Source organism: Rhagoletis zephyria, unplaced genomic scaffold (genome assembly GCF_001687245.7).
Source record: "Rhagoletis zephyria isolate East Lansing unplaced genomic scaffold, Rhagoletis_zephyria_1.1 Rzeph_scaffold_04148, whole genome shotgun sequence".
In the NCBI taxonomy this organism is placed as follows: domain Eukaryota; kingdom Metazoa; phylum Arthropoda; class Insecta; order Diptera; family Tephritidae; genus Rhagoletis; species Rhagoletis zephyria.
Genome location: NW_016161231.1, coordinates 18,923 through 29,319, shown reverse-complemented (window position 1 = coordinate 29,319; position 10,397 = coordinate 18,923). Strand labels below are relative to the sequence as shown.

At 39.9% G+C, this 10,397-nt stretch overlaps 1 protein-coding gene across 1 annotated transcript; it reads right to left on the bottom strand.

Moving 5' to 3' along the window:
- On the bottom strand, positions 1-10,371 carry ca (RCC1 and BTB domain containing protein claret). The gene is made up of 18 exons (XM_017625640.1): positions 10,305-10,371; positions 9,883-10,174; positions 7,835-8,550; positions 7,140-7,761; positions 5,974-6,548; positions 5,607-5,914; positions 4,884-5,435; positions 4,665-4,822; positions 4,465-4,610; positions 4,167-4,403; positions 3,946-4,078; positions 3,691-3,806; positions 3,438-3,607; positions 3,285-3,366; positions 2,772-3,041; positions 1,977-2,699; positions 1,558-1,794; positions 1-1,500 (listed from the first exon to the last, which is right to left on the bottom strand). The coding sequence occupies exons 2-18, from the start codon at positions 10,142-10,144 to the stop codon at positions 220-222; spliced, it is 6,588 nt and encodes a 2,195-aa protein (XP_017481129.1). The 5' UTR covers positions 10,145-10,174; positions 10,305-10,371; the 3' UTR covers positions 1-219.
- Between the last annotated feature and the right edge of the window lie 26 nt (positions 10,372-10,397).

Genomic DNA, 10,397 nt, shown 5'->3' with positions numbered 1-10,397 from the left:
AACACATAAGTAACGCATATAATGTATGAGGTATAAATGAATATAAATATGTATGTATGTATGTATATGTATATTACATTTTCTCGTTATAACACAAATATATATAAATTAGGTGTAAATTTAAATACAATATAAAACGCCGAAAGAACTAAAAAACAACTCATATCACGAATTAATAAATTAAAAACAAGTTAATCTAATGGTGCTTAGCACCAGCAACTAATTGTTGCAGTGCTGCATCAGCCTCTGGCAAACGATCGTTTTGAACTTAACGCTTAGGCTATCGAATATCACATCCGTATCCTCCAATTTATGTTGCGACTGCTCATTATCGTTTTGATTTTGATTTAGGTGCGCTTCCTCGTCCGCAAAATAGCTCTTGAATTTCTCATTTAAATTTCTCTCCAGCATGGTATTGTTGTTGTTAAAGAACAGCACATACGATAATTCGAGCAAGTAGTACTCAAGATCACCCATAAAGAAACGTTCGCATTCAAGCATATCGAATTTTTGCGCCATAAAGTGTCTCATCAAATAGTAAATTAAGTACTTCACATCTTGTCGTCGCAGCGGCACGAGTCCCGTGTCCTTGGAGAAGTATGCGAAAACTTTCAATGCTTTATTTGCGCTGTTGCAATTTTGCAGGCACAATACAAACGCATCCACAAATTTGAAATTGAGCATAAGTGTACGTACGCGATACTCCAGGCGATCTTTCGAGAAATCACTAATTTTGTCGGGATTGTACAACCCGTGGAACACGTACAAGCAATAGTGTATATACTGACGCAGCTGCTGTAAACTCTCGTCCTCCTCCAAAGTGTCTTCTTCACCTTCGACGGGCGCATTCGAAGTGAGCGTACTTTGCGAACCACCGGCTTGTGGTGTACGTTCGTCGTTTGCCTTTGTTTCCGCTACCAGTGGACATTGTTCCACACTCTGTTGGCCGGCCACAGCACAGCTTGTGTCCGAGTTATCCGTAACGGGTAGGCGCGCATAACTCTGTTCATCTGGGGTTATATCATCCACAGCGATACTATGCTGGCCATCTTCTGCCGTTACTGCTGACGCAGGCACCACAACAGCCGCACCTGACGAAGGCAGCAACGAAAAGTTCAATGAACACCCATCGTTCGGTTCATTGTTACTTAAATTCTCTAGGCTTGAGATCATTTCATCGGAGTCTTGACCGGTAACTACATTCTCACTACTATCAGCCTGAGTAGTGGACTTATACTGATTCGAAGGCGATGGACGCTCAAAGTTAGCCGCATCATCGAAACTTATGCCAGCCTCTTGCATGAACTGGGGTTGATATTTAGGTATACTTTTCAAATAGCGTACAGGATCTGATTCCAAACGTATGCGTGGGCGTGGCAAATTTATTTCGACAGGCATGTCTACACATTGACTTTCGAAACGCATTAGCCGCTTGGTGGTGGGCAAACAAACAACACGCTGTTTCATTTTATCGATGGAGGGACCCAGATCGCGACCGCACTGTGAATAAATAATTTGCTAGAAAAAAGTAGCGTTATAACCTATATCTGAATATACCTGTCCGTTTGAATTGCCACCGAACGCCTTAACCATGTATTCCGTGGTCATGACGAGCGTAAAATCAGCGCCGCAATCAACGTACATCGGACGATCGACGCAGTCCACTGGCGAGGGCTTGCTGACTGCACGGCGCTCCTTATCGCCTGTGCCCAGCTGGTGTTCTAAATTTTTGCCCCAAGTGTACAAAGTGCAAGTGGATGAGATCAAGGCGAAGTGGAAGAGTCCGCTTGAGATCTGTGGAGAAAAGAAATAGCAAAGCTAAGTTACGTGTTGAAAAAATTGTTTTCACATGTTTGCCCATACATTTTATTTTCCATTTAAGTACGTTAAGTCTTCACAAACTATATCTTAAATCGATAAAGTAAATAAAACCAAATTGCATGTACTAAACTGGAAGTACATAAATCTTAACATACCTGTAATATTTGCCCTGCCACTTCGGTTGTGTCCACCAAATGTGGTGTCATATGTTCGCAAGGATCGACGTCAGCAGCTGATGCATTCACCGTCGCAGCCCCTGACTTCTGCTGTTGGTTGTCTGCCGCATTTGCTGAAGCTCCGTCAACTTCCTGCGAAATAGGCTTCAAAGGCTTTAGCGGTTGTGCAACCATCGGCTTAACTTTTTCGACCAATTCCTCAACAACATCGTTTACTAACTGTATGGTGATCTCAGTGCCGGCTGCAGCAATTTCTTTAACTATGATTTCTTTCATGCCCTCCTCTTTCAGTTCGTCATCTTCTTGCACAGCAATAACACTTGATGCCAAAACTTCATCGAGCTCTAGGTCTTTGCTTGTATTCGGAGCAACCATACTTGTTACTGGAGCGATTTCGGTCGTGGCTTCAAGAACGGTCGGTGCTGCGGTTTTGTCAATAACATCTGTAAGTATGCTAGAAACAATTTCATTGGCCATCGACTTGGGTGCTTCCTCATAAGCGCTTTTGGACGTTGATGAAACGCAAGGCGTGCTTGTGGTGTCACTGGCTAATGTAGCTTCGAAACGTTTGCTCATTTCACGCCGTTGATGCTCTTCCATTTTTTGTTTAGCATTCGCACGTCGTTTTATCTGATTCGCCAAACGTAGCGCCTGTGGCGATGAGCCCCACGTGTACATGTGCCCGTTTTCATCGACAGCTAACTACGATTAGTTGGTGGGGAGATCCATAAAGCGTATGAAAAAATAAAAAATTAACACAAGAAGCATGCTTACGTTAGAAAAAAATTTGGTATGTATCAGTCTTATTCTTTCGGCGCACACGAATAGCTTCAGTGGCACCAAACTCTTCACTTGACTAGTGCAATGCATTCCATCGTCGGCGGAAATGTTGCTGCCTTCTTCGACATTTGACAAACCTGTACCAACACCCAATTGTCCAAAATGGTTAGAGCCAAACACAAATAAATCGGTGGCATTTGGGTTGTTTGTTGTCTGACAGAGAACCAAGCTGTGCGCATGGCCCAGGGATACTTGGAGTATTTTCTAAAACGTGAAAAATTTAGTAAGTTTATATAAACTCGTATTTCCAAGGCTCACCTTTGATTTGAAGAATGAAACTACTNGCCAAAATGGTTAGAGCCAAACACAAATAAATCGGTGGCATTTGGGTTGTTTGTTGCCTGACAGAGAACCAAGCTGTGCGCGTGGCCCAGGGATACTTGGAGTATTTTCTAAAACGTGAAAAATTTAGTAAGTTTTTAATAAACTCGTATTTCCAAGGCTCACCTTTGATTTGAAGAATGAAACTACTTTCGGTTCAGGCACACTCTCGCAGTTCCCATGACCTAGTTGCCCATATATGCCCCAACTAGTTAAGAAAGAAAGGCAATTTTGAATTTATCACTTAGATACGTTGCTCTACTGCGCCCATTCACTTACCCCCAGGTATATAACACTCCGTCAGCAACAGCAGCATTGTGATATTGTCCCGCTTCTATGATTGTTATATTTTTACCATCGAAAGCGCGCACAAGCATTGGTTGTAATGACACTTGCATATCGCGTCCAGTGCCCAATTGCAGAAGATTATTGTTGCCAAAGGCATACAACTATATTTCAGAGAAATGTTAAATCAGAATTATATGCAATGAGAATTATAGGTATACGAAATTGTATAAAAAACCATACGCACCCCATTGTTCGTTAATACTAAAGTATGCTGCCGTCCACATTTCACTGTATGAACTTCCAAATTCAATTGTGACAGCAAATCTAAACTTTTAACTGCATGTGGTGGCTCTGGAGGATCTAAATGCAAAGTATTTGTTGTTAAAGAAGGAATTAAAGAAAGTTGTTAAAGAAAGAAATTAAAATTACGACATACCGGAAGACTTGTTAACGCTATAATTGCAAGGCANTTACTTATGTATTTAAAATTACGACATACCGGAAGACTTGTTAACGCTATAATTGCAAGGCACTCCATTCGAACCCCAAAAGTAAGCAACACCATCCACAACGCAAGCGCAATGTGCACAACCAGCTGAGATAGGTTTGAAACGAGACGTTTCGATTGCAAACTGTGAAAACATATAATGGTCGTCAGGAAAGATAAATATTAGTATTTTATTTATAGAAGTATTAATATCAAACTGCCAGCATGCCTACCTGATTGTCCTCGTATGTTATACGAAATGTAGATAAAGCGTTGATTATGTGCTCGCTCTTTGAACGTTGAGATTCCATGTATATGAGAACTGCTAAATATGTCTCAATTAGATTTTTACAAAAATCAAATAAAAATGTTTTATTGTCATTTATATTGAGCTCTAAGTGACCGGAGGAAGTGTGCGAAACCACTGGACGAAGTACGGCAGAAAAAGGGTTGAGTTGTTGTTCTAAGCGCTGAAGCAGAAATATTTAAAAATATGTTTTGCTATAATTTCTAATGAAAATAAGCACCCACCTTAAGTACACAATGTCGTATATTCGGAAGTTTCTCTTGAATAAAACCAAAATAGTCCACGGCCACCTGCGGCAAATAGGTGATTGTTTCAGCGAACATTAGTTCACTCAAATTATACAAGCACACATTCATCTCTGTATACCAGCCTAACGTAAAACAGTTATTATTCCTTTCTTGTAAACAGTCTTTACGATATTTACCGAACTCCTGTCCAACAACGCTGGTCAACGCCAGAAATGTGTCTATACAAACGCCTCGCGTCTTCGCCAAAATAAGCGCAGAAGAGAAGAGCCCGCTTTGACAAAGTACAATGCTCGTCATATTCGTGTGGTATTTTGTGTTGGTTACCAAGAAATTCCTGTTTTTAATTTTTTTTAATTTCACAAAATGTACCAATCATATGACAGTCGTATACTTACCATAGTGGTAAGTAATTTTTATCATTCACGGCGCGTTCCGCCAGTGTTATTAACAATAAATTGGCCAAATGAAATTGTGATGATGGTGACATTTGTAAATTACTAAGCGAATCATCCACTCCATATGTGTAATCACCCGCTGATTGCCCCTCATTCACCACATTTAAGAGATTTGTGCTTTTCGAGAATGGCAGTACGGAGCGCACATCCTCCGAATGGCGATATGTAATATCTTTAAGCACCGTTTTTATTATGGGACTGCAAAAATATTTCGACTTGAGCAGATATGTCGTTTTCAGCGCCATAGCACAGAGATGCATTAGTGCACATGTTTGTCCGAACATGGCTAACTTGAGAGCTGTACGGATGGGTTTAATTCGTGCTGAATTATAGGTGACGAGCGCTTGTGTGACCTTCTTGCGACGCAGTAGATAATCACCCGCAAATTCTACGCACGCTTCGTAAGCGAGATCAAAGGTGTTGCAGAATTCACGACATTGTGTCCATTCACCGGCTAAAGCAGAGTCCAGGAAGATGGCAAACGGCTCTTTTCTGGAATGAATCAAAGATTTGGAGAAATTTACAAATTTAATAAAAAAAATACAAAAATTCACTTTAATTGTATGTAGTAAACATTTTTGTTGGTGACCACATAGCAGGGATCATAGTTGANCAAGATTTGGAGAAATTTACAAATTTAATAAAAAAAATACAAAAATTCACTTTAATTCTATGTAGTAAACATTTTTGTTGGTGACCACATAGCAGGGATCATAGTTGATTTTTGGAAATTCATGCTTCATAATTTCCATTTGACGCAATGAGTACTCCTCTTTGACATCTGCGTTCTCATAGAACTGCACGTAATCCATGGGTGAGCGGATGTCCTTGAAATCAAATGCTTTAGCTTTATCCTCCTTTGATATGACTTCACTTAGATCGCTAGTATGATAGGTCGCCATTTGATAGAGATTAAGCACAGTTTCATTTTCAAAGCGAAAAACAGTCAACTGGGAGGAGGTGTTGAATCGCTAAATTAAGGAAAATTCTAAACGTTTTAACAATTTATATTTCATATTTAAATACTCACATCCTCATCGCCAGTACGCAATGAAGCCATTGCACTGCTGATCACTCCTACCGCATTCACTGCATTGCTCGGCGACAAACTGTCGCTGCTGGATGGCCCACTTGTGGTCGCACTAGTATCTGCACTATATGAGGCTGCTATATTCATGCCAGCAAGCAGCGAGTCAAAATCTTCACTCACGTCGCTCACATTGGCCACTTTCTCGGCATAGTTATCTTCTTTTTCAACATCTGTGTCGCGATTCTCCTTTTCTGTATTCTTTTCGATGTTCTGAGATATGGTTTCCTTTGGATTATGGGCATTTATATCAACATATTGAATAGTGTAGAGCAAATTTGAGCTTATTAGTATATCGAAACAATTCTTCGGGATTTTATATAAAAACAGTGGCTTCAAACTAATATCAATGCTATGAACAGTCAGACTGTTTGTGTGACTGTGCAGCGCGCTTAGCAGATAGGTGCTTCGCAGATTCTGTATGGTGTAAAAGGAACCACTGGAGTTGTTAAGCACTTCGGGTGTGAGTGATGGTGAATCCATAATAGCGAAATTGCCAAGAGTATTTTCAGGCATGTCTGCAACGAAAGACAAAAACGATTAGAAATGCATGGCCGCCAATTAAATTCGTAAACAACATCAATTTCTAATTGTAATGTAACGAAACTTGGGAGATGAAACAAATGTTTGGAGGACATATTTGTACAGAGAACGCAAAATCGCAGGTGAATTAAGAGTTCGCGCTAAGTGAGTATTGAAACACGAGTTTTGAATGTCTGATTTCACTAACTGTTCGGCGAAAATGATTGTAAGCATGGCAACAACTCATGTGTTGTGGCATAAACGTTGGCTAAACTCACCGCGTTTCTCACGCAATCTATTTAACAAAATTACAATACATTTTATAACTGAGAAATTAAAAAGGAAAAGTTTTTATAAAAAGCAAATTATAGTTTTAGAAAATACAGTAGTTAGAAAAATGTATACGAATTAATTTTTCCAAATTATTATTTTTTTAATGTTTTATGCGATNGTTTTATAAAAAGCAAATTATAGTTTTAGAAAATACAGTAGTTAGAAAAATTTATACGAATTAATTTTTCCAAATTATTATTTTTTTAATGTTTTATGCGATAAATATTATGCGAACCAGTAATTAATTTACTTACAGTCTTCAAGTTTTTGCCGATTATCGGAAAGACGCATTTTGATGGCATTAAGCTTTTTTGTGCCTAGGCTCTTCAAAGAGGCTAGACGCGCACGTGCCGCTGGCAAAATGCCAGCACGCGCATTCACATCGTCCAATTCAGGCAGCTGTTGTTGTGTGAAACGTACACCCGTCGCAGAGTTTCCATTGCCAATGGCTGTAGTAGAGGAAATGCTGGTGCTGCTATTCGTCGTACCCGCATTGTTTCCACCTAATGCAGATATGCTTGTTGTGGTTGCCGTGTCTAAGTGCCGATTTATAGCCACTGTGTAAGGTGGTGGCGGTGGTGGAACTGCTGTCTTCGGCATTTGCATATGAGCACCAGAAATCAAGCCCGAACGTCGCAGTTGGACACCATTTGATGTGCTCGGAACTTCATCGTTTTTTAGAAATACATCTTCATCCAACTGGCTGTTGTCCGATGCCGGATCAGAGCAGTTACTTTGCGTTTTTAGTGGCATAACGATTTGCCAATCACTGTCCCGGCCGTGCACGGTGCTGGGTGACAGCTCGCCGGGATAGATGTATTTAATGGCCTTTTGTTCCAGTAGCAACTTAAATTGCTGCTTCAGAGAGGAAGTAATCTGTGAATGTTCATTGCATTAGCGAGAATTTGTTAGTGGTTACATAGAATAAAGTTCTTTATTTTAAACTTACCAGTAACATAACACTCTCGAAAGTGCTGTCTTTGCAAATAAGCAGCTTTACTATGGACCCCGTTTCGATTGCGGTACTCGCGACAAAAGGACAATTGGGACTCAAACCAACAAAACATATGGAACCGTCCGAATAGCCAATAACAGCGCGATTTACGCCATCAATAGTTTGCCACCATACAACCGCCAGTGGATATGGACAAGTTACCGATGCCATAAAGGAAGTAGCCATGACTTGTGCATTACCCGTCTTATCTTCACTGACATTAGGTGGTGCGCTGGGCGCAAGCATGCTAGCGGGCACATCATGGCTATAAGCTTCGAGATTCGCATCGACTGGCAGTTTAGGTGCGATATTCACCTCAACTTCAACGAGTAATTGTGACGCCTGTACGATACTTTCCCGTGAATCTGAAAGTTTTTCGCCCTCTGCTGGCTGCACAGCCACTGCAAGGCTTTTTCCCTGCTCGTCGCTATCCGTAGGCATTACGGGTGGTGATGGAGATTGCGGTTTTACTGTTTTCTCATTGAATGTGGCCTGGTTAGGGCACTTTTTTGAATTAGGACACTCGTGTGGTCCAACAAATGGGATAATGTATGAGGTAATTTGTGTTGTGCTGTATGGCTGCTGCGGCGGATGCGCTGAATTCGTTGGCTCCATGAATGTTTTGTCAACCACAGCGAGTGCAGGCACAATGTGCAGTGTGTTATCGAAGCCTTGCAATTTGAAATTAATATTATAAAGTGTTAATATAAAAATATATTTTAGAGGTTTGATTAAAAGTTAGGTTTATGTGTAGTTTAGGAAAAACATTAGGAACATCATGTTATAGAACCCCCGAATATGGTAATTCATATAAGTATTTATGAAGTATTTACAATTTATTTACAATTTGACAACTTATTTACAAATTGAAGACTGATTAAAATTGGGTCTCAATAAAACAATTTAAGTTTCCTTTATAAACAACCAATACGTGCCAGAACTTTTTGATCTAATACATATGTATGTACGAAAGAAAAATGCATTCGATAATTCAGGTTATACAAATTGTGTAAACTCAATTTACAGCGACAAGCTGTCTAGAGCGACAATGATGGCGTGATAGCGTACAGAGACACTGACGTTGACGGCACACGCAAAACAAAGACGAGGCCGTAGGTCTTTTGCATTTATCAAAGTATTGACATATACTGCACCCCACTTCTTTTGCTACCATGTTACTTTCACAGTTCAACGTACCCTAACACCTATGCGTAGAAAGCGTAGCGGTCGCCGCAAAAATCAATTGATAAACAAACATGTAGCGCAAGCTAAACAAAAAAACGAAAATCAATAGCATAAAAAACCGATGGAATATCTTTTAGGANTTTCACAGTTCAACGTACCCTAACACCTATGCGTAGAAAGCGCAAGCGGTGGCCGCAAAAATCAATTGATAAACAAACATGTAGCGCAAGCAAAACAAAAAAAACGAAAATCAATAGCATAAAAAACCGATGGAATATCTTTTAGGAGGGTAAATGTCCAAGCGAAGCTATCGTTTAAATCACATAGCTTTGCAGCTTTAATCACGGCACTTAAAGCCCCGCACCGAGGCACACATACTCATCGGCATAACCATGCGCGGTTGAACACCCCCAGCTGACACAACAAACCCCACCCACAAATCACATTTTCATACCTTAATAAGTAATAATATCTACAGATTTTGATAAATTTAGGGCATGGATAAATTTAATTATGACCGTTAGCTAAGTATTAAAATAATTTACGCAGCAATATGCATAGCACGGATTTGGTCACTTCCAAGTCAGGTAAGCATATTTTTAACCGACTTCCAAAAAAGGAGGTTATCAGTTCGTCGGAAATTTTTTTTTATGTATGTTACCGCATAACTTTGGACCACGTCCCATACTAATCTGGTTCAGATCCGATCATTGGATCATGAAATATATATATATATATATATATAAATATTTTTTTTAAGTTTTTTTTTGCTAAAAATTACTTGTCATTTGACCCTTTTAACGGTAAAGTATACTTACACAGTACCAACAGCCAAGTGCCGGAGGGATCAAAGCAAACGTCATGCACTACCCGATTGGTGCGTCGAAACCAGGAAATCAATTTAAGCACTTCCTGTCCGCCTTCACTTGTGTAGCGCAGCACAATATCATTTTCTTCAGAGACGAGACACAGTAATTGTTTGCGAACATCGTACTCGCTCACTGTGGATAATTTGCAACTAAAATTAGTGATCAGCGGGCGCAGCTGAAAGATTTCTAATTCCTGTAGTAACGCAGACATCCCGTCTACAATTGCTACGGGGGCGGTGGGCTGGACTGACGAGGTATGAAAGTATTTGTGCGTGGAAAAGGAAAAAATTTTATATTACTTTTAGTTAGTTGCTTACAATTTTCTTTGCTAATACGTTTATTCTTTTGTCTTTGCTTGATTTTGCACACACCTATGCTAGCGCTGCATACGATAATGGGAGAATATTTTTTTCACTGCTGCTTGTGCTTCCCTTTTTCAGGCCTTTTTTCTGACACCTTTTTAT